The sequence below is a fragment of the Argentina silus genome (genome assembly GCF_951799395.1).
Source record: "Argentina silus genome assembly, chromosome: 19".
Lineage (NCBI taxonomy): Eukaryota > Metazoa > Chordata > Actinopteri > Argentiniformes > Argentinidae > Argentina > Argentina silus.
In genome coordinates, this window is record NC_139673.1 from 8,612,124 (window position 1) to 8,637,123 (window position 25,000).

The 25,000-nt window shown below is 50.9% G+C and overlaps 1 protein-coding gene across 1 annotated transcript in view; it reads right to left on the reverse strand.

The window, feature by feature from the left end:
• The window catches only part of pmfbp1 (polyamine modulated factor 1 binding protein 1), a gene marked incomplete at both ends in the record, with an annotated part of 149,388 nt that overhangs the window by 30,945 nt on the left and 93,443 nt on the right, over positions 1-25,000 (reverse strand). The window contains 8 exons of the mRNA XM_083690860.1: positions 1,792-1,875; positions 2,165-2,320; positions 4,449-4,541; positions 4,679-4,837; positions 6,464-6,706; positions 8,141-8,203; positions 9,718-9,810; positions 11,100-11,246. Of these exons, the coding sequence (XP_083546986.1) occupies positions 1,792-1,875; positions 2,165-2,320; positions 4,449-4,541; positions 4,679-4,837; positions 6,464-6,706; positions 8,141-8,203; positions 9,718-9,810; positions 11,100-11,246 (1,038 nt within the window). The remainder of the gene's footprint in view (positions 1-1,791; positions 1,876-2,164; positions 2,321-4,448; positions 4,542-4,678; positions 4,838-6,463; positions 6,707-8,140; positions 8,204-9,717; positions 9,811-11,099; positions 11,247-25,000) is intronic.

The following is a 25,000-nucleotide window of genomic DNA, read 5'->3' on the forward strand; positions in this document are numbered from 1 at the left end:
ACACACACACACACACACACACACACACACACACAATCAAGGGCAAACACACAGAATCAAGGGCACGCACACAGGGTCACACACACAAACACAGCATATGACGCTAATTGGAATTCCATAGCTGCAAGCAGTTTGTGACACATAGCTAGTGTCAGGGCTTCAGAGACGCAAACACTCACGCACACGCACGCACGCACACACACACACACACACACAAACATACATATCATTTTATGTTCAGTGAAACGTTATCACTTATCAGGAATAATTGCAGCATGTGTGCGCAAGTGTGAAATTGAACAAAATCCCACTCCATCTAATTAAAGAGCACAGAGCGGGGAGACAACAGTGAGAGGAGGCAGGGGAGCTCGGAGGCACGGAGGCATGGAGACAGCCAGACAACCTCAGCCCATTGTTGTGCTCCCTGCTCCGCCTGCAGCCCAACCTGTAGAGCCGCGCGCTGTTAGCAGGCAGTGGTGGAGTCTGTACATGTCTGTGGATGTTACCCTGGTTCCCCCTCTACACCCCCCCCCCCCACACACACACACACACACAGACATACACGCACCCCCCCCCCCCCCCCCCCCCCGGGCAGTAAGTTTTGTTTTGGAGGTAGTAGTCTAAAAAGAAAAGAACGAGTCAAACTCATCCTCCTCCCACTCTCCTCCCATCCCCGTCTTTACCCCTCAACCCCGACCCATCCCACCTCTCTCTCCCTCTCTCCCTCTCTCTCAACCTGTCTGTTTGCATTAAAATGACATCTCCCTGTGAGTCTCAGGAATAGACACATAAAGCAATTACTAACAAGCCTGATGTGCCCCCCTCCTTTTGTGTACGGTTGAGTGAGGGGGGGGGGGGGGGGGGGTGAGGTGGGGGGGCATGTGCCCTTCAGCAAAAATGAATTTTCCAATTGCAGTTAGTTCTGCCATGAATAAATAAACAAATGAATAATTGAGAGGCCAACATAAATAAATAACATCACAAACATTTCTCCGGCACTCATAAGTATTCGGCAGATAACTGGGGCTGCATGCTAATGACAAAACCAGTAGATGCAGCAGGTCCAGATGCATTATTCACAGTTCCCCCGTCCAACCCAAAAAATTAAATAAATAAAAATCTTTCAAGGAACTCAAAACATCCTCTCCGCATTGAAGTGACAGGCCTGTCCCATTTATAACACACAAGGACACTCTGGCAAACAAATAACTGACCAGTCAGAGGAGAGGAGGAGAGGAGGAGAGATAAATAAAGGAGTAGAGGAGAGGCGGCCATTGACAGGTCCTCCACAAGTTTCTCCTTCAAGCACAAAACTCTGAAATAACACTGAGGTGTTTCACATCGGCATCTTTTCTCTGTGCTAGACAGGACTGACGCGCACACACACGCACGCACACACACGCGCACACGCACGCACACACACACACACACACACACACACACACACACACACACACACACACACACACACACACACACACCACAGGGTCACCCTGTCCTTGACCCTCGGCCTCAGGGACACACAGCATGGGGTTTCTATCCCTCTGGGAACTATGGGACACGTAGTTCTGAGATGACCCTGCCACTCAATATCCCAGCATACACTAGGACTCACCTCTGAAAGCTGTGGAGGAGAATGTTTACCACTACCACTATACCTTACCATGTTGACCACCAACACAATCTACTTCATCTCACAGGACGGCTCAAACAGCTGTGAGAGTGTTTGTCAGAGTTCAGTACTTCTGCTCGGTATAGACGGTCGTCATGTGATGGATTCTCAGGACTCACCTCGTCCTGAGCTGACCTCAGGTACTCCTGGGCTGTCCTCAGTTCCGTGGTCAGCCTCAGCACTGTCTCGTCCCTGCTGGCAACCTGAACGCGACCACAACCACAACCACACACCTCAGACCCCCACTGCCTAAACGGTTAGTGCCTATCTGGCACTGTACAACTTAAACGAAAGAGACAGTTCTGCATGGAAACAAGAACCAGGAAACATAACCTAAGCGAGGACATGTTGTACTTTAAACAGTCTAAACAGTTCATGTGTTGGCCAGCGAAGGAGCCTCAAAGTTGTCGTTGGCTAGAAGAGGGGTCAGAAACAGAGAGAAGGTGACAGAGTTGAGCAGCAGTGGTGGTCACAGTCAAGCCTTCCTCCTACCTCTTTCTGTGCAGCCTTGTGCCTCTCTGTCAGCAAGTCCTGTTCGTGACGAAGGCCTTGGTCCTCTGTCACCTGACGGGCCAGCCTGTCCCTCTCCTCCCCCGCCTCACGCAGCTCCGCCTGCAGCCTGCTCACTAGCGCCTCCTCCTGGACCAGCTACACACATGGACAGCACGGGAGGGACAGCACGGGAGGTGTTACGTATGGAAGAAGAAGAAGACTGGATGAGTTAATAAGCGGGCCTGGCAGACGAACAGTCTGTGAACAAACCTACACACTTGCATAGATATCTATCAATCAACTGATAAACAGATGTTTTGTAAACTGTCATTGACTTCAGCTCAGCATTCACCACCATCATCCCCTCTAAGCTGTTCACCAAACTCAGTGACCTTGGCATCAGCACCTCCCTCTGCGACTGGATCCTGGACTTCCTGACCAACAGACCCCGGTTTGTCAGGTTAGACAACCACACCTCCTCCACCCTGACCCTGAACACCGGTGTCCCACAGGACTGTGTGCTGAGCCCTCTACTCCCTCTTCATCCATGACTGCGTGCCTGTACATGGCTCCAACACCATCATCAAGTTCGCAGACGACACCACGATGGTAGGCCTGATTAGTAACAACGACGGGTCGGCCTACAGGGAGGAGGTGCAGTACCTGGCAGTGTGGTGTGCCGGCAACAACCTGACCCTCAACACCAAGAAGACCAAGGAGCTCATTGTGGACTACAGGAAAGCTGGGGGCTGCAGACACACCCTTAGCTACATCAATGGGATGGGGGTGGAGCGTGTCTCCAGCTTCAAGTTCCTGGGTGTCCACATCTCCGAGGACCTCTCTTGAACCCTCAACTCCTCCACCCTGGTCAAAAAGGCGCAGCAGCGTCTATACTTCCTGAGGAGACTGAAGAAAGCCCATCTGTCTCCTAGGATCCTGGTCAACTTCTATCGGTGCACCATGGAGAGCATTCTGACAAACTGCATCACAGTGTGGTATGGCAGCTGCTCTGTCTCCGACCGGAAGGCCCTGCAACGGGTGGTGAAAACCCCCTAGTACATCACCGGTGCCCAACTCCCTGCCATCGAGGTCCTCCAGAGCAGGTGGTGTCTGTGGAGGGCGCGAGGCATCAGTAGGGACACCTCTCACCCCAGCCACGGACTGTTTGCCCTCCTCCCATCCGGAGGAGTACAGGAGTCTCCATTCCCGCACCAGCAAGCTCAGGAACAGCTTCTTCCCTGCAGCTGTTAATCTGCTGACCTCAGAATCCCGGCGGTAGCCCAGCCTCCCCCCCCCCCACACACCCCCACCCCCCCACTTTACTGCTTTTGCACTACTGCTTGTTTGCACATAGCATATTTATTATATTGGTCTCTAATTACACATCTTACATATATGTAACATACCTCAAGACCTATTGCCCTTCTTCAACTGTACATATCATATTGATAATTATCTCATGTACATTCACTTATGATATTAATTTATTTATACTCACTCTAATACCTTATTTTGTAATCCCATGCACTGTCTACAATATCATGTCTTTTATCGCCCCTGTTCAACTGTACATATCATATTGATATTCAACTCATGTATATTCATTTATTATATTCATTTATTTATACTCACTGTAATAAACATACTGTAATACCTTATACTGTAATACCATACTGTAATACCATACTGTAATACCATACTGTAATACCATACTGTAATACCTTATACTGTAATACCATACTGTAATACCATACTGTAATACCTTATACTGTAATACCATACTGTAATACCATACTGTAATACCTTATACTGTAATACCATACTGTAATACCATACTGTAATACCTTATACTGTAATACCATACTGTAATACCTTATACTGTAATACCATACTGTAATACCATACTGTAATACCTTATACTGTAATACCATACTGTAATACCTTATACTGTAATACCATACTGTAATACCATGCACTGTCTATAATATCACAGTGCAAATAGTGGCATAGTGCAAAACACTATCTGGTTAGATGCCAAACTACATTTCGTTGTCTCAGTACTTGTACTCTGTGCAATGACAATAAAGTTGAATCTAATCTAATCTTATCTAATCTAACAGTCTAACAGTGAACGAACCTTCACACTTGCATAGCTACCCGTCAATCAACTGATAAACATGTATGTTTTGTAAACTGTCAGCGGTGGTCACTTTCTAAGAGTGATTTGTGTCCGTACTATGGTAATGACTGGGAGTAGGGCTCCGTCCATGGTGTAGTTGTGTACCTGAGCATAACAGGTGGTGTACTGCTGCTGAAGTTGCACCAGGTCAACTTTGACCTCAGCCATTCTCTCCTCTGTCTCCACACACTGGGTACCCTGCAACGTGGTATAGACACACACACGAGGTCATTGTATGACCATAAACATGTCAATACACAACATACATGGTTTTAGATGGATCGAATGTGATCTCGTGAGATTTGATACCGAAGCCTGATACGATGACGTCATACCTGCTTCTCCCTCTCTCTTCTGCACGCGCTCAGCTCGGCAGCGGCTTGCTGCAGTGCATCCTGGGAGGACAGCAGCTGTTGGCGGAGAGCGCGGAGGTCTTCCTTGTCGGCCTGCAGTTTGACGATGAGAACCCTGACCGTCTCGTCTCTCTGGGCCAGCTGAGGGACAGGACAGGAGGAGACACACAACACACTCGACAACACATCACACTCCCATCCCTACGCAGGGCCCCTGGCCTTGATTGTACTATAATTGCTATGTGGAGAAAAAAGCACTTTTGCGGAAAAACCCCCCCACATCAAACGTTCATTTTCTGTCACTCCTCTGACTTGCATCTCGTACGGCGATGAAAGGAATCAATGACCGAGAGCTTGATGGTTAGTGCCATCCCCAAAATGGAAACACAAATAATAGATAAAAAGCTTTAAAAACTAAAACTCCCCCTTTAATGGCGGGAATGGGCACACACATACGCACGCACGCGCGCGCACGCACGCACGCACACACATAAAAAGCATAGTCAGGCCAGTTAGTTTCCCATTTCATCATGTCCTAGATAAGCAGCAATGTTTTCTGTTTTAGGGAAATGGGTGAGTTTTTTGAGGAGTCTGCGAGCTATATCCCACACCTCCCGTTTCACAGCAAATTGGATAATGAGGATTTCTACCGAACCATTTCCGCCGCTGTCGTTCAGGTTCGCTGAAATTGTTGTGGATTACACATAATTATCCATAAAGCAGCTTTTTTCGTCTCTGTTTTTGCTCACAAAAATACTATGTGCATGTTAAAATATGACGAAGCTGTACACATCGGTTACGATGCGGTGAAAACATCCAGCTGTACTGATAGCATTATTGTTGTGGGTAATCATAGGCATGAGAGACACAAGGAGAGGAAGAAAGAGTGGAAGGAGGCAATTAAGAAGAAGGAGAACAACAACAGTGATACCACAAACATGGGGATGAGTGAGTGGGTAGGTGGAGGGGCTGGAGGTATGGGGGGGGGGGTTGGGGAGGGGTGGGGGGGTGGCTAGGCCTATCTAAGAGTGGTTGAGGATTCCAACCGCAACCCCTTTCAGACAGATCACAGTAGAACCGCTCCAAGGTCAGGCTGAGGTTCACTTCACATGCTTTCAGACTCCTGTGCCGACCACTACTGACTCCAGGCCTCTAACACTGAGCAGTTATTATTACTCTCAGATGGACAGATCTGGCATACGAGAGGCTTATGGCCCTGTGATTTTCAGTGGACCTAAAGGAGATTTTCCCAACCATGGTAGTTACTGGAGCAATCTTACCAACAACACCTCTTTTTTTCTCACGAGAAAGGAACACACCATTAAACAAAGGAAAATCGTCCTCTCTCCGCTTCGTGGGGCTCATTTTCCACAAAGCCCATTAAGGCAGAGGAATACTGTTAACTTGCCTCCTAAGCACAAAATGTTAATTAGAAACACTGAAGCTCATATGCATTTTAATGCAGAGCACTTGAAAGCAGAAAAGGAGAAAGAAACTAATTTCCTGTGCATGGCTGCTGATTACAGCCTGATGTTGAGCTGCGCTTAATTAGATCCCTGTGACCTGATGTGTGTATGCGTGTGTGTGTGTCTGACCTTGGCCTCACTGATGTGTGTGTGTGTGTCTGACCATGCCCCCCCTAATTGCACTGCCATCACCCAACCCCCACCCCCCCACCACCACCACCACCACCTCCCCCGACCAGCCTGCCCTCCATCTCCCCCAAACCCCCATCACCCAGGCTCCGGCCCCCGGCCCCGGCCTCACCCTAGCCTGCTGCTCTCCCAGGCTGTCCTGCAGCTCCTGTCTCTGGGTGCCCAGGCTGTGGGTCCTCTCCTCCTGCAGACGCAGGCTCCTGAGGGCCGTGTCCCTGGCCCGCTGCACCTCCTCCAGCTCAGCCTCTCTCAGCCTCAGCCCCTCGGAGGCTGCGTGGCAGCGGTCCCTCCAGTCCCACAGCTGCCTGTCCCTCTGGGTGCTCTCCTCCTGGAGCTCCCTCCCCGCCTGGTCAGCCTGGCTCTGCAGCCGGGCCGCCCGCTCCTCGCCCTGCCTCACCTGCACACGGGACCAGGTACAGCAGGCGGGTCGGTTATTCACTCTAGTCAGCACAGTACAGTACACACACGCAGACACACACACACACACACGCACACGCACACACGCGCACCTACCCACACGCACCCCCACACCCACACACAAAGAGTACAGCATACTTTACAGACCCTCATGGAGACAGAACAAACACTCTTTATCAGTGTGTGTGTGTGTGTGTGTGTGGGGGTAAAGTGGGCCCATAGCAGAACCCCCCCACCCACACCCCCCGTGTCCCTCCGCCCCCCCCCAGTCACAGTTTGCTCCCAGGACATTAAAACAACACATCTTTAACAGCTCTAATGAGTTTTTTCGCTGAAAACCGACTCAAAGAGCGAAGACTTTTCTTTATGAACTGACAAACTCCCACGGTGACAGGAACCAGCACATAAAAGTCCCACGCGGACGAAGCGAACGAGCGTTAAGTGTGAAAATATACTGCGGCGGGCACCTCTGCAGACCCCGCTATTAATCAACCTGTCTGCACTTTGTTTTGAGAGTAATCTTGTCCAACCACCAGAGAAGCACTCAGCAGTAAGTGGCGTTTGGCTGTTGCTTTGAAGGCCGTTGGTTTATTGCGGTCCTGGTAGCGCGGCAAGGCCACGCTGTAAAAACAACGCCGTCTCAGCGCTCAACGCCTAGCCTGAGGTGACGCGCCTCACACAGGGATCAGACACGGGGCCTGCGGACCATCTAAACCCCCCCCCCCACACCCCCCACCAGCATACGGAGACGTCCCCCATTCCTTTCTCTCTCTCTCCCTTCTCTGTCAGACGCCCGTACGCTTGTTATGACCGGACTCCCTCGTTCGTGGCGTGCTCCTGACTAGGTCTGGGAAAGCTTGGGTAGTAGGTCTGCCCTCATTAGTGGAGGCTACCAAGGCCATGCCCAGTGACACGCACACACACGCACACACACACGCACACACACACACACACACACCCCCTCAAAACACTAAAGCCCGGAAACTCTTGTGACAGACTCCTTGGCCTTAAAGGACCATGCGAGGGCCTCATTACTAGTTGATCCTCCTGCTCTAGAGGCTGATGTGGAGTTAGTGAGTGGCGGTGAGCAGGGCTGAGGCAGGCTTACAGGCTGCCCACGCTGTGTCCACCAGACACCTCTCTGCAGACAGACATACAGGCAGACAGGCAGACAGACATACAAACAGACAGACAGACAGACAGGCAGGCATACAGACAGACAATCAGACAGACAGACAGACAGGCATACTGACAGGCATACAGACAGACAGACAGGCATACTGACAGGCATACAGACAGACAGGCATACAAACAGACAGACAGGCATACAAACAGACAGAGGGAGCGTCGTCTGCTGCTCAAGGTCACAGACCTTGTCTTCCAGGTGCTGCTGCTCCTTTCTCAGCCTCTTCAGCTCCTCTCCTCTCCCCCCCAGCTGAGGACACACACAGGCAGAGTACATGTGGAGCAGAGAGAGGCTAGGTGGAGAGGGGGAGGTTAGACCCATATATATCAATAGAAATATATAGAAGGTCTTTCCATACATACTGCCAGCAGAGAGCCTCTCAGGATGACCCCAGGCACCTTGATTTGTCAGAACATCACTCAGTGGTCCGGGTCATTCTGAGTGGCTCGCTGCTGTAAGTATGTATGTAAAGACCTTCTACATATTTATATACATATATATATATATATATATATACATATGTATAGATATAATACATTTCAATAGATAACCAAAGTCTTGTTGAAATCAACAATCAGCCAGTTCAGATGAACCATGCTGCCCTCTTGCGTCTTGCCCCCCCCCCCTTCCCCCAGCCACACCCCCCCTCCCCCTCCCCGCTCCCACCAGAGCCAGAGTGTGAAAGCATCTGAAACTTTAATAAAACAAAGTGCCTCCTTTCTTTACTTGACCTCTTCAGAGAAAATACCTCTTTTTAATATTTCAATATTAAGAGCGAACAGCTAAAATTTACGGCGGGAGGATAAAAACAGTGCTGAAATATTGAAGGGGGTCCCGGCTGGCGGGCGGGCGGGGGGGCGGTGGCTGTGGAGCGGTAATGCAGGGAGTGAGGAAGTGACAGTGCTAGACCTCCCATGTCTGGGGACACAGACGCAGCCCCCCCCCCCCCCCCCCGCCCGCTTCCACCCCCGCCCCCCTGAGCCCCCCCCTGAGTCCCCACCAGCCCTAGGCTTTATTACACCGGGCCCTGTACCTGGGAGGTGACATTCAGCTTCCACGCGGCTGGGAGACTTAGGGAAATGAAGCAGTGCTGAGAGGAAGCCTACAGTGACCCTCCACAGCAAACACAAGATATTGAGCATGAAACGGAAATGAAATCGCCAACTTTCTGAAGAGTGTGATAGTGGAATGAGTCTGTGGTGGCAGGGAGTGGAGGGAGGTGTGTGTGTGTGTGTGTGTGTGTGTGTGCGTGCGCGCTACATTAACCCAGGTCGGGAGGTGTGATTGCGCTTATGCGGACGACCTCACTTCTTTTCACGTCCAAGGAGGATGACATCACTTTTGACCTCTCTCTCCCTCTCTCTAAGCACAAAATACCCTCTGATGTGAATGCGACAATCATCGCCCCCAAGGACACGACGATTCAACGTTTTCTATCCTTGCAGTGCTGCTGAATGGAGGTGGTGACACAAGCCTTCAAGGTAGCCTGTCTGCCATCTCTGGACCTCATGTTAAAGCAATGTCTTTTCTCCCTCAGTGGGGAGCATCAGCTGTGTCAAGGAACATAGCCAGCCCAGGCCTTTGTGACACATCTCTCAGAGCTTGATGAAAGAGGAGGAGAATGAGCATTCCGGAATAGAAATGTGACAAATAAGGACTGTTTGTGCAGTTGAAGGTACACACACGCACGCAGACACACACGTAAAGGTACACACACACTCAGACACACACACACACAGTGTCTAAATAGGCACGGCACTGACCTCTCTCTGTGTCTCTTGTCTCTCATTTTCCAGCAGTGCCTTCAGTCTCTCCGCCTCCCCCTGCAGCTCGCCGACCTGCTCTTCTCTCTTCCGCTGTGCCTCCCCCTGCTCAACACACACGCACACACACAAACACACACACGCACACACACACAGGAGAGGGGAGGCACACAGGGGAGAGGAAGTGTCTGATTTTAAAGGTGTCAGCGGATACCTTTGCATTATGCATATCACACCTCTGAAAGGCTCCATTAGCAGGTTGGGCCGTAAGAGCTGCTAAATAAGCTGACAGGACACTGCAGCAGGCAGAGACAATATCCTCTCTGTTTTACTGCTAAATCAGAGAGAGGGTCGGTCCCAGTGGAGCATGGAGGAGAGTGGGCCCACGGACCAGGGCTTAGCCCCCCATCTCAAGGCTACTGACCAGGCCCAGGCCCAGACCAGGCCCCCGGTCTCCCTCTGGCACACCCAGAGACAGAGGTAGAGAGAGGAAGGGAGAGAGAAAGAGAGATGGGAGGAGAGAGAGAGAGATGGGAGGAGAGAGAGAGATGGGAGGTGAGAGAGAGAGATGGGAGGAGAGAGAGAGAGATGGGAGGAGAGAGAGAAAGAGAGAGAGAGAAAGAGAGGTGAGAGAGACAGATGGGAGGAGAGAAAGAGAGAGAGCGAGAGAAAGAGAGAGACAGAGACAGAGAGGGAGAGAGAAGAAAAGAGAGAGACCACTCACTCTAGGCCCACACCCTCCACACCACACCACCAGCACCCCCCCCCCCACCCCCCCGCACATCCAGACACTGATTTATAATTTTAATATCTCTAATTTCCACAGCAGCGCCCCGCTTTTCAAATGTCATTTTCCAATGTGTGTCAAACCGTGTGACCATTTTTCTTCATACAGCTCATGACAAGCCAGTTCGCCGGGCGGATATGCAGTTCAGATGGAGTGTTTTACAGACGAGCAAAGCAGACACGCTCGGCTGTTTGTCTGTTTGTCTTTATCAACGCCCGCTCAATATTTTAGGGGGGGGGGGGGGGGGAGGGGGGACTGTCGCATATGAAGGAAAAATGGTTTTGCTGAAAAAAGAAGAAAAAAATGGCTGCGGGGAAGAAAATAATAATTCAGTCATAAATCTAATAATTACGGTTATCATAATAAGAATTATGATGGTCGTAATGATAATGTATTCAAATATGCATTAACGTTAAGAGCTCGAAATGGAACGTAGGATGGCTTCACGGTCATTATATGAATATTTATGTTAATTAAAACAGGGCCTCCGCCCCTTTTATGTACCGCTATATCTCCAGCTAATCGTTTGGCTGGAACACAATGGAGGGAGAGAGTGGTGTGGAGGGGATGGGGGCTGCTGCCGTTCCGGGCTCACCCTGAGGGTGGCGCTGTGGAGCTCCTCTCTGGTCCGGCTCAGCTGGCCTTGCAGGGTGTCTTTCTCTCCCTCCCACTCCCTCTCTCGCCCGTGTAGCTCGGCCAAAGACCTCTGGAGCCTCTGGAGCTCGGCGTCCCTGTCCTGCAGCTGGGGAGAGGGTGACACACAAACACACCCACGCGCACACGCAGACGCACACGCACACACACACACACACACACACACACACACTGTTATCAACAACTGTTGACCAAGTGACAGAGGGGGTATGAAACACATAGTCAACAACACTTTGATGGCTTGACCAGTGACCTGACCAGTGGCTTGACCAGTGACTTGACCAGTAGCTTGACCAGTGACTTGACCAGTGACTTGACCAGTGGTTTGACCAGTGGCTTGACCAATGATCAGCGCTCGCCAGGTGAATGAACCGACTGACCCCAGAGAACCCACACTGACCGGTTCCTTATGGCCTGAGCCTCTTCGTTTGGCTGTGAGACTGGGCCGTATGATTTAGAGGCCTGGCTCTCCCCAGCCTCCGGCTGCTGGCTAGCCCTGTGATATAGCTGGGGCTTCAGCACCACGGGCCCCGCCTCTCCATTCATCAGCTGGCTGCTGACAGCACAGGGAGAGCTGAGACAGAGCTGAGAGAGGGGTGAGACAGAGCTGAGACAGAGCTGAGAGAGGGGTGAGACAGAGCTGAGAGAGAGGTGAGACAGAGCTGAGAGAGGGGTGAGACAGAGCTGAGAGAGAGGTGAGACAGAGCTGAGAGAGAGCTGAGAGAGAGGTGAGACAGAGCTGAGAGAGGGGTGAGACAGAGCTGAGACAGAGCTGAGAGAGAGGTGAGACAGAGCTGAGAGAGAGGTGAGACAGAGCTGAGAGAGGGGTGAGACAGAGCTGAGAGAGAGGTGAGACAGAGCTGAGAGAGGGGTGAGACAGAGCTGAGAGAGAGGTGAGACAGAGCTGAGACAGAGCTGAGAGAGCCGGGCCGGACCTAGAAGGCCCTAATAGGCCTTAATGATCACTGGGAATCAATAAAGGGAACTTGTCCAGGCAGTGCCCTGTGTGTGTGTGGTAGACAGTCTCGTCAACGGTACGGTGAGGTACCGTACGGCGAGCTTCATCTGCCGCTCGCTCCTCCCCTCAGACAACAGCCTATCGACTCACATCGAGCCGGGGGCCCGCCAGCGCCTGTTCCCAACCACCAGAAGAAGAAAAAAAAAAAAAAGAAAAAGGTAAAAATAACAGGAACAAGTTGTCGGAAATGAAATTTCAATTCATCCAGTCCCTTTATATACTGGTGTGGGGAGCTGGCCGTCCAGGGGAAGGGGGATCAATAGTGTTTAGACAGCAGAGCAGATTTTCTAAGTGCCGGATCAATAGGAAGGAGAGAGGAAAAAATACCCCGGCTTTTCTTTGGGTGTTGTGGTAAATACGAACAAATCAGTGGCCTTAGGCTAAATGGATTGACCAGCTGTTTCCGAGTCCTGTGCTGTAAATAAAGATCTATTCTGAAGTCTACTGACGGAGGCCCGAAGGGGAAGGAAGTGCCACCATGCCGGGCCTGGCTTAGACACACACCTGACTGGGTCGGGGGAGTAGGGGGGGAGGGGAGCCGAGAGAGAGGGGTGAGAGGCGACCGGTGGGAAGGGATGGAGGCCCATGGGGGGGGGGAGCATCCAGGGACTGCGTCAAGATGCTGTTAACACCGAAAACCTCTCTAGGATTGGGTCACCGGAGGGAGGTGGAGGTGGAAATAGGAGGACGGGCTCATTGTGACGCACGGAACGGAACGGAAGAATGGTATCAAACTCAACGTCCTGCGATTTCGACCTTCGCCGGCCTCCCCCGGACCGGTTACACAGTCTCACACAACACTGTGTCTTTACTGAGTCTCCCATCGGACCGCCTTTGGACCAGAGCTATGCAGACAGGACAGAGACACCATGCAGGGTTGACCTCTTCTGACGATCTGTATTTAAGTATCTCTGTTTACCTGACCTTCTCCGCAGAAGAAACCAACACTCAAAATGTCAAAACTACAATAAGAGATCGATGTTTTTTTCCTCGTTTTTTTTCTTTTTTTCATAAAAGAAGAATCCGATCAAAACAGATGTCGCTATAGGTCAACCGTGACCAAAGATGACTTTTTTGGGGGGGCTAACTTAAAAAAAAAAACGGCGGTTCGGTGAAATGGAGTGGTGGGGTCTTTGACATACGCAAGTGTGGCAGGTCAGAGATGCCAGCGGCGTGCTGGGTGGGGGGGGGGGGGGGGGCTAATCAGAGGGTCCGATCATGACAGGATGACTGATCACCCGCTTGTTCTCCCTCACCTCCGGACTTATTAAAGGAAAACACCGCGGGCCGCGTTCCCTGCATCCAAGCCCACTCATTGGTCAGCGGCGGTGGAAAATGTGATGTATGAAATTCATCACCCGGAGTCCTCCTCCTCCTCAGCTCAGCTCAGCCCAAACAAAACACATATTGGAAGACCAAACAATAAGAGACCCCTGGTCATTCCTGATTGCCTACAAACACTGAAAGGAGCCATAAAGAGAGAGAGAGTGTGAGGAAGGACGGCTGTTGACTCTGGCTGACAGGACGGGGTGAGGGATGATGGTAGGCTTGGCGGTGGACTGTGCTTGGACACTATGACAGGGGTAGAGTAAACCAGACCCCCCCCCCCCCCCCCCCCCCCGCCCCCCTCTCCCACCATGGTCCACTGCTGCCACCCCCCCCCCCCCCCCCCATCCTGATGGAGCAGGGTCACCGTGCAGCAGAGGCCTAGCTACCTCTGTACTGGTCCTCTTCTCCTGCAGCCTATTCATCACACACACATACACACCTATACACACCCATACACACACGCAGGCACGCATACACACCGATACAGGCACGCACGCACACACACGCACACGCACACACACACACACACACACTCACGCTCTAAGTGATTTATAATTGCCCCCATTCTGCCACTCTGTCAAGGAGAACGCCTGTGACATGAAAGGGCTGGCCTCTGCGTCTCAGCTGACAACCTGAAGTTGTGGTGACGCAGTGGCAGCACTCTAAACTACCTGATCCCACACACAAACCTCCCCTTACATACACACACACACACACACACACACACACACACACAGGACAGTTTTATCTTACCAACAAATACAACAGAGTAAAATTAAAAGTATGTATGTATGTGCTTGTAGATGCTTGTGTGTGTGTGTTTGTGTACGTGCGTGAGTGTGTGTGTGTGTGTGTGTGTGTGTGTGTATACGTGCGTGCGTGAGTCAGTGTGTGTGTGTGTGTGTACACGTGCATGTGTTCCAAAGCTCTGCCTCTCCCTGGTAAAGGTCACCCTAGATTGGGCATTTACTGCGTCTCTTGGCTGAGCAGAGCAGAGGGAAACTGCCCACGTTAGAGCTCCACTCATTGCCTTTCCAGGCACATTACCTTAATGATGCTATTCCTCACACCTCCATTTCAGCACATCCACAGAAGCACAAGTGAGAACCGCAGTAAAGACATTCTAATGTCCTCCCCAGCCATTTCGGCTCTGCAACGGCACAATTGAGCAGCCTGCATGAAAAAATACTTCTACTCCTCTCCTGAACAAACACACACACACACACACACACACACACACACACACACATATATATATATATATATACAGTATAAATACACAATCTGTGTGCACAAAATGCCATTAAAAATTAACATTAAGGGTTTCTGGGTTTCCCGAAAACCCTTGCTCTATTTTTGTTTCGGTAATAAGATTGTTTTTTGAAATATTAAAACTGTTCATCTTGACAAATGGCAAAGCCGGCTATGAAAGCAGCTCATTCTCCAGTTCCTGGCGGCAGATCAAGCCCCATTTACTCCGCCGAGGGATTGAATGAGACATCTGATCATTAACCCTGCGTCTGCCTTTCCCTCTGCAGAGGCCTCACCCATGGGGGGACTGTTTACCTCCTGACGCTTCTGTCTGCCGTTCCCCCTAAACATGTCAGCCGCCAGTCTCACTGGGCCGAGGGGGACCCCCCCACCCACTCTCCCACCCCCCCACCCCTTCATACTCTTATTCCCTCCTGTTTAGTCTGTCTTTGATGCCAAACGTCAACCCTCACAACCCCCCCCCCCCCCCCCGCCCCCAACAACCTCACCCATGTAAGTGTTCATTCTCTAACATAAGTGCTTTTCAGTTTGCGGTAAATGAAGCTCATTAAAGAAGGGGGGTGCCGGGGGGGGGTCTTTGTTTGTAGACATGCTGTCGTCTGTGTACAGACGTATGTTCGCCAGGGGGAGTAGAACACAGATGAGGAGGGCTTGGCACCGTGCCATGCCAAGTCCGTAAACGCCGCGCCGACTTCAACCTGCGTGGCTGAGCCGAGCCTGGGACAGACGACGGTCCTCACTCTCTAGAGAAATTATCCTGAGAGCATTTTAAAAGACAACAGAGCCAATTTCATTAGCCTAACGATGCTAGATGATATCTACCCGTTGTAACCTGTGTTTCCTATCCTAGTTGGAGAGTGCTTGGCTGAGCGGTGGTGAGTGAGGAGCTGAGCTGCAGATCTCAGGGAGAGGTCATTACCACGGAGCACGTCCCCGAAGGCTCTCGGTTCCACAGTCTGACCTGCGTGTGTAAGCGGTTTTTCCCCTGTCTTTGAGGTATTTGGGGTTACTGGGAGAATTGGGGGTGGGGGGGGGGGGGGGTAGGGGGTAGGGGGGAGGCTATTGAGAGTGTTTATGTTTCTGGGGGTCTGGACAGGGGGCTTCTAATGTGTAACACAGGGGCACTCCAGTATGCAAACGCCCCCGGGCTATTCTCTAAGTGGTCTTTACTTTGAAAACACAGGTGCCCTCCAGGGGGACAGGATGAGTGGTGGTGGGGATGGTGGTGGTGGTGGTGTGGGAGGTTGGGGGTTGGGGGTTGAGGGGGGGGGGGGGGGGGGGGGTTGGGGGGGCAAGGACGGAGGAGTAGCGTTGCTGAGGCCCATGCAACGTTGTGAATAATATATCCATACATCATCAGTCCGTGTCAGGCTTTGATTCACGATAGAGGACTTGCAGAAACCACTGTGGTATTAGCTTTAATAATGCAGGCTGGGTTTAGGCGCTTACTCTTTTCTGACAAATATGGGCAAATCAATTAATTCCACTGACATTCCCCCAAAGCACACATATAAATTCCAACATGGCACACACCTCCTTGTTTTTTTGTTTTATCAAGCAATGCAAGCACGAATAATTCCATGCTTTTATGTCCTCATTCTAAAATACCTCGACAGGATAGAACATTTGTTATCATTATAAACACAGACTCCGTCTTTGAGTTACAAGAACTTGTAAGTAGATATTGACTTTAAAAAATAATAAAAAAAACACACAAAAAAAACGAAAATGAGATCTGCAAGAGCAAGCCATAGATGAGAAAATATGTATGTGTAATATACAACAACAACTAAAAACAGTATTAATATGAATTAAGTTATATTAGCCAACATAAGCTCGACTGACACACAATAACAGGTTAATCATGTCCACAGAGCATCTTGTCAATAAACTCCACCGCAAATGAAAGAAAACACATGGTGTGTATCAGCTTTATGGGGTTGGTGGTGAGCTGTGTGAAAGGCTGCTCCTCCATAGGGGTGCCGGTGCCTGCCAGGGCTCACTGGGCGGCCCGGTGCTTAGAGCCTGGTGAACAAGCCCGTCTGAATGTCCACAGCTGCGCTTTCTAGTCCCGCTAGTACGTGTGTTCTACATTCTGGTCCCTCTAGTACGTGTGTTCCACATTCTGGTCCCTCTAGTACGTGTGTTCTACGTTCTGCAGTTCTCCCAACTCTGAGACACCGCGAGCAGATCATTTCAAAACATGATCCAGATCAATGCGGTCGTGTAGTGACAGTACAGCCAGCTACCTTGGACGATGCTTGCCACCCACCACATCCTCTAGCCAACTAAAGCACTGTGGGCTGATAAGAATATCCCAGCGTCGCCCCTTAGCCCTGTTTGGCCTCGTAAGGACCAGGAGGGGTAGAGGAGGGTAAAAGCTTCGAGTTTGAAGCACTCATCAGGCCCGGAGTAAGCACCGTTGAGGCCCGGGAGTGACTGTGGAAAACCAATTGGCCTTGGGATGCCTTGGGATGCTTTGGCAGACAGGGCGTGAGCCCCACTGTGGACAGTGGGCTAGTGGACATGTTTTGGCCTACATTAAGAGGTGGCTTTGTGTGCACATGGATCGTGGGCATGGTTCCTATGGTTCCAGGTTGTTGAGCTCAGGTGGGTAACATGCGAGTGGTGACCTTGGTCATGAGGACCAGCTGGGCCATCACTCAACACAGACCTGGCCATATCCATCTGTAGCCTCTGGCTAGGTCCATACAGGCTTTTAACAATCTCTCTCTCTCTGTCTCTCCCTCTCTCTGTCTCTCTCTCTCTCTCTCTCTGTGTCTCTCTCTCTCTCAAGTTTCATAACAACCATCCGTGGCCATTAATAAACACAGCACTGTGGCAAAGGCCCTTATGTTTCCTGGTCTTATCAATACTTCTAAAAACAGACTATCAATACTTGTATTGGGCACAAGATGTCTCATGTTGTGAGTCACAGTCTACCAGGCCTGATTAAGCAGAGAACTGCTCACCAGAGAGGCAACATGGAGGAGAGGGTGACCCAATTAAAACAATGGAAAAACACAGTGCCAGTCACACACACACACGAACACGCACACGCACACACACACACACACACACACACACACACACACACACGCACAGAGTGAAACGGGAACAAGCGTTATTAGCTCCTGAAACCTCCTGTCTCTGCATTAATATTCTATCCTAATGAAAGCTTTCTACATTTCTTCATTTCTCTACACTCTCCTGTCACCGTTCACTTCATAAATATTGTCTTATTATTATCATCATCATCATATTTTTTTTCTGATATGCTGGAAAATTCGGAGGCAATTACCAAAGTGACAGGTGAAATGGGGAGCGCGCTGAAAAAGAAATGAAGGGTTGCCATGGCGACGGCGGCGGCGAGAGAATCAGATTGCGTGCGTGCGTGGTCACGTGACCCAGCCAGCCCCGGCTGCACAGAGCTTTGCTCGCAGACAAAAGGACACTTAACCTCAATAGCTGGCAGCAATCGCAGGCCCATCCAGATGAATTTATTTGCTATTTCTGTCCAAAGGTCAGGGTGGCTGTATGTCTGGGGCTGGGGCTCCACGCTGGCTCCAGCCACAGCCCAGGAAGCTAGTGCTTCTCCCCAAAGACAGACTCTGTAGGCTGGGTAGAGGGAGCAGGGGGAGGCCCCTGTGGACTACTCACAGCCTGCAGGGATAATCTGCATTTAAAGCATCTGACAGCATTACGCCATAGAGGGGCTGGGGCTGGCAGTAAATCTGACTATATGGTGACAGGTGTACTGTACTCACTGATGCACTGACGCACACACACACACACACACACACACACACACACAGGCATACATGCACACGCACATGCACACACACACACGCACAGGCATACATACACACACACATGCACATGCACACAGACAGACACAGACACATACACACACACCACGCACGCACACGCGCACACACACACACACACACACACACACTGCTACACTGAGTGAACAGAGCTGAGGGAAGGGAGAGTGCTGAATATGGGAGAGACGGCCAATGGAAAGCCAAGGACAGCAGCACCTGCCCCAGGGTGCTGTTAGCAGCTGAGCGTCTGATCAGTGTCAGCCATAGAATAAATGTATATGTTCCTTCTGTGAGACATTAACATGACACCTCTGTGCCTGTCTGCGCTGTTTGAACTGCCTCCCGCTCTGTGATCCCCCCCCCCCCACCTCCCCGTGCACCTTCTTATTAAGAATACAATACCTTATGCACCGACAAGGATTAATATTTGAGCATGTGTAAAATGGAATTGGAAACGAAATGACTTGGATCAGAAGTTAATTATAAAACACCTTGCACAAATATATCTTTTGCCATTGTGTGTTTTTTCCTGGAGAGAGCATGCTGGGAGGAAGTGGCTGGCCCAAACACCGCCTAGCCAGGCTAACCACCAGTAGAACCGATGTTCATCTACAGGACGGACTTAGAAAATAGAGGACTTTCAGGTTGACTGCCTCTCCACCTCACTCAGAGGATCTGAAGGACGTATTCCATAGCCTTCGGTGGGCAGACCTGAACACGGTCAGTGTGAATGTGAAGGAGACCTGAACACAGTCAGTGTGAATGTGTGTTCAGTCGACAGAGACCTGAACAGTCAGCGTGAATGTGTGTTCAGTCAATAGAGACCTGAACATATTCAGTGTGAACGTGTGTTCAGTCGACAGAGACCTGAACACAGTCAGTGTAAACGTGTGTTCAGTCGACAGAGACCTGAACACAGTCAGTGTGAATGTCGCTCCCACGCAGGACCCCGCCCAGCGACGGGAGTGTGAGGTCACATGGAGGAGCCTCCGCAGTGACACAAAGACCTTGTGGAGGTGATGTTGTTTATTCTTTTTTATTTATTTATTCATTATTTTTCCAAACCCGCAATAACCGCTGATTATCATTGATTTGAAAAGCGCAGAACACAAACATAACACAAAACAAAAGGGCCGTTGACGCCGGCGCCGGAGCGAATGGCGAGAGCTTAAAATCTACATCTAAATAAATGAAAAAGTTCAAACGAGACGAGGAGGGGGTGGGTGGGGGGGGGGGGGTGAGGAAATCATCCCACTGAAGCAATTACGGATCTAATCAGAGCTTTCTGCATGAAGGTACGTCTCTCCTATCTCGCTCCCATTTGCATCATAACACAGCGTGCAATATTAATTTCCGAGTTTACTGCTTATTGGAAGTGCAAAGTATGAAAAGCCATTAAGGCTGCAAATGGGAAAGCAATTTGCTGTCACACGAATTCGGCTCTATTAAAGAGAAAAATCTTGTTAACCATTTGGAATTACAGTCATTTGGCAAAAGGCATTCTGCCGCACTCCACTAAAATAAGTAATTATACGTCCCTTCTTTCTCTCTCTCTCCCTCCTTCATTTGCACAAGCGATGGACGCAGGAAGGTGGATGGAGGTTGGAGGGCATCGGGGGGGGGGGGGGGGGGGGGGTGAGTAAGTGGATGCAGAGGTAATTAAAGTTGGTGGATATCTGTTTGGTTAATGTGGGGAGAGCAGAACAGGCCGGCACAGAGCCTGGGGGTCTGAGAGAGTGTATCTATGTGTGTGTCTGTGTGTCTGTCTGTCTGTCAGTCTGTCTATCTCTGTGTGTGTGTGTGTGTGTGTGTGTGTCTGTCTGTCTGTCTGTCTGTCAGTCTTTCATAACATATCTAACCCACTCCAGCCTGGTTGGCCATCCAGTACAGCCGTGTAGTCTACTCCCCTCCCAGTAGACTATAGTATACTGGTGCCCTACTCCCCTCCCAGTAGACTATAGTATACTACTCCCCTCCCAGTAGACTATAGTATACTGGTGCCCTACTCCCCTCCCAGTAGACTATAGTATACTACTCCCCTCCCAGTAGACTATAACATACTGGTGCCCTACTCCTCTCCCAGTAGACTATAGTATACTACTCCCCTCCCAGTAGACTATAGCATACTGGTGCCCTACTCCCCTCCCAGTAGACTATCATGTGCTAGGCTACCTGACTTCACGGGCCACCGTCTCCTCTCCCCGCCCGGCTCCTCTGGGCCTCCCTCCCTCTATTAGAGGAAACCCTGTGGATTTATGGGCCGGCGGGCCGGGCCTGCAGAGGTGTTTTATGGTGGGACCTGCAGGGCCTATCAAGGAGGCGCGGGGTGGCGCGGGGCGGCGTGCTCCGTCCTGACCACAGGTATTGATCGGCAGCCGTGGCGGTGGCGTGGCCGACCAGTTAGGGGCCTGCGCCAACCCTCGCAGGGACAGGAAGACGAGGCCTCCGTGTGTAATGATCTGTGTAGGAGCAGAGTGAGGAGACCATGGAGACGCGCAGAAGGAGGAGAAATTAAATCATCCCCTATTTTCCTCTTTCAGGGCAGGAGAGGCGCGGCCAGCCATGCCTGGCTGCTTAATGCGGAATCTATTTTTTCGAGAAGAAGAAAATTAAAAAGAGAGAGAGCGACAGGGCGAGAGAGAGAGAGAGAGAGGGGGAGAGATACAGAGAGAGAGTGAGAGAGAGAGAGAGAGAGAGAGAGAGAGAGAGAGAGGGAGAGAGCGAGAGAGAGAGAGAGGGGGAGAGATACAGAGAGAGAGAGAGTGAGAGAGATACAGAGAGAGGGAGAGAGAGTGAGTGAGTGAGAGAGAGAGAGAGAGAGAGAGACAGGGTGTGATGGGGAGGTGGTAAATGAGAGCATCCTGATGCAGAGAGATGTGTGGATGTCCCTCATGGGCGGTGCTGACATGGTGTGTCTGGGCGTCTGGCCTGAGATTCTGGCTGAGACACTGCGTCCCCCGGCCCCCCGGCCCACCGGCCCGCCCTACACCAGGGCCTTCAGAGCGCCAAACTCAACCTAATTGCCGGAGAACGACGCGCATAACAAATAGAGGAGACATCGGCTTTATTCTGAAAGGGAAAGAAACCATGGAGAAAATGCTTCTAATCATGTGAAGCGTTTTTTTCCTGTCTGCGAGGCAGGAGCTGGGGGGAGGGGCAGGGGCAGGGGCAGGGGCAGGGGCTTGGACTGGGGCTAGTACTGTGGCTGGAGCAGGGGCTGGGACTGGGGTATGGGTATGGGTATGAGGCTGGGACTGGGAATAGGACTGGGACTAGGACATAAGTCTGGGGCTTGGACTGGGGCTAGATTATGGGGCTGGGACTGGGACTGGGACTAGGGTATAGGGCTGGGACTGTGGCTGGGGTATAGGGCTCGGGCTGGGGCTGGGACTAGGGTATAGGGCAGGGGCTGGGGTAAAGGACAGGGGTGCTCTCTCTAATCAGCAGGAGGTTTGACCATACACAGACACACAGATATAGAAAACCAACCACAACCTTTCTGCTCATACTAGATCAGAGATATGAGGAAACAAGAGAACAGTCTACAGGAACAATAACCCAGACAGACAGACAGACAGACAGACAGACAGACCCCCCCCCACCCCCCTCACCCCCACCCACCCCGGAGCGCTGCCCCCCTGGACCGGCTTCATTACCGCACACCTCTGACATCATTAAGACGTTTTCCAGTAAAAAAAATTAATTGAAAGACAGATTACAAATAAATTAAGAAAAATGCGATGTGGAATGCCTACGCGCACTTCATAAATCATCAGGCGCAGCCAGGAGCAGCTCCCCATAATTAACTGCAGCCTATTTATTTTATCCTGACGGTATAAATTAGAATTCAGACACACAGATTATATTAGGGGCCTTCTGCCATGTGGAACGGCTGCAGGATGTGCAGAATATTTTAAGGATACAACCAGGAGTGGAGAGAAGGGTGGGAGAAGAGAGGGAGTCGGAGGAGGGAGAGAGAGAGAGAGAGAGAGAGAGAGAGGAAAAGGAGGGGAAAAGGAGGAATAAGGATTTTGAAAAGCAAACACTATTTAAATGCACACATAACAAGAGGGATCGCTTTTCTTTTTTCTATATTTTTTTTTTCTTTCCTTCTTCTCTGGAATGAAGCGTGTGTTTGTTCGAGCGTTAACCGACGTAGAAAGAGAAACAACGAGAGGTGGAATCGCAAACAAGCCCTGAACAGAGTAGCGGCGTGAATACTTCAGCACAATAAATGACTGGAGAAGTTAATTGAGCTGAATCCCCGTTGGCCCTATTTTTGTTGATGGTGGAAGCATATGGGTGTGCCTGGAAATGGCATCGCATCCACTAAACAAGCACTAATGTAATGTAGTCCCTGAGGCTCGCAATGACATGGCAGTCTCCCGCATCAGTCATCTCTCTCACACAGACACACACGCACGGGCACACGCACACACACACTATCCTCACTCCTGTCTCTCTCTCTCTCTCTCTCTCTCTCTCTCACACACACACACACACACACAGACTCTCCTCTCTCTCTCTCTACGTCACTGGCACGTCATGGCCCTGCCCACCCTTCTCGACTCCCCTCTGCCAGTCAGTGCCCGACCAAGGCGCTCCCTGCCTCCCTCTCTCTCTCCCTCTCTCTCTCTCTCTCTCTCTCTCTCTCTCTCTGTCTCGTTCTCTCCAGCTCTGTGGCAGAGCACTGGCCACACACTGCCTCCTCGTGGGCACACTGCCCAGGCTGGCGCGGGGCCAGGTAGAGCCGCTCTGCCACGCAGGCCCGGCAAAAAAAAAAAAAAAAAAAAAAGCTCCCTATCTCTACACACTCCCTTCACACCCCTTCAACAGCGCCCCCCCCTACCCTTTTTCTTTATTCCTCAACAACAGTCTGGAAGCATGCCCTCTAACCAAGGAGGGAGACAGGGCTGCTCCCGGTGCCAGGAACACATAATAACACACTCATGTGCCACACACCGAAGACGCCAGTCTCTGAACACCCTGCCGTCGTCGTACCGAAACCTTGTTCTTGTCTGCGCCCGGTGAAGCCTTTTTATGATATTAAAGTATCAATAAATACTATAAACATGATGTCAACACACGATGAAAACATTGGGATGAAATCGGTGTCACATTACATTCACGTTTATTGAAGCTTCAGAGACAAAGAGGTCAAAAATGAACTCTAGATCTGCATCAAGAGACATGGTAGAATGTGTGTGTGTGTGTGTGTGTGTGTGTGTATGTGATGCATCCTGGGTACAGGCTGGTCCCTCCTGCCACACACGGCCCTGCTAGTGTCTCTGTGGAGGACAGGCGCTAGACGCCACAAACCCAGACCCGGAGACAAATGGTCTCACAAGAACACACACACGTGCACACGCACATGCAGACACACACACACGCACACACACACACACACACACGCAGGCAGGCGCGCACACACACACGCAGGCACGTGCGCGCACACACACACACACACACACACACCACTAAAACACAAGTTCTAAAACACAAGAACACTAGTTCCAGACCTTTGTCTAGATATACATATCGGAATCTCCCTCTGTACCCAACTACCACCCCTCCCTCTGCCTCTCCTCCCTCTGCCTCTCCTCCCTCTGTCTCTCCTCCCTCTGCCTCTCCTCCCTCTGTCTCTCCTCTCTCTGCCTCTCCTCTCTGTCTCTCCTCCCTCTGCCTCTCCTCCCTCTGTCTCTCCTCCCTCTGCCTCTCCTCCCTCTGCCTCTCCTCCCTCTGTCTCTCCTCTCTCTGCCTCTCCTCTCTGTCTCTCCTCCCTGCATCTCTCCTCCCTCTGCCTCTCCTCTCTCTGCCTCTCCTCTCTCTGCCTCTCCTCCCTCTGCCTCTCCTCCCTCTGTCTCTCCTCTCTCTGCCTCTCCTGCCACACCTGAGAAACAGACTCTCTTCAACACACATACTGTAGACCCACACATGGCAAACATCACAACCAGGCCTACATGCTTGTACACATCCTCCAACCTGAAAACAAATCAACGGTAAGATAGATAGACAGACAGACAGACAGACAGACAGATCGGTACTTTATTGATCCCCAGGGGAAATTAAGGAAAAGATAAGAATTAAGGATTAAGAAGAGAAAAGAGACTAGAGTATCCAGTCTGTCCAAAGGGGAGCATTCCTTTATGAGGAAAATACAGGTAAGCCGTCAGACGTCTGAGGAGAGAAGATCACACACACACAAGATGAACTGTAAATGCTGCTCCCAACAATGGAGAGCACCATTAAAAAACGCTTCCTACTGTTGGCTGAGTGTATAAGAAGAGGCTTTCACACACTCACGCACACAAATGCACACAGAAATGCACACACACACACAAACACAGACAGAAATGCAAACACACACACACACACAGGCGTGCACAACACACACAC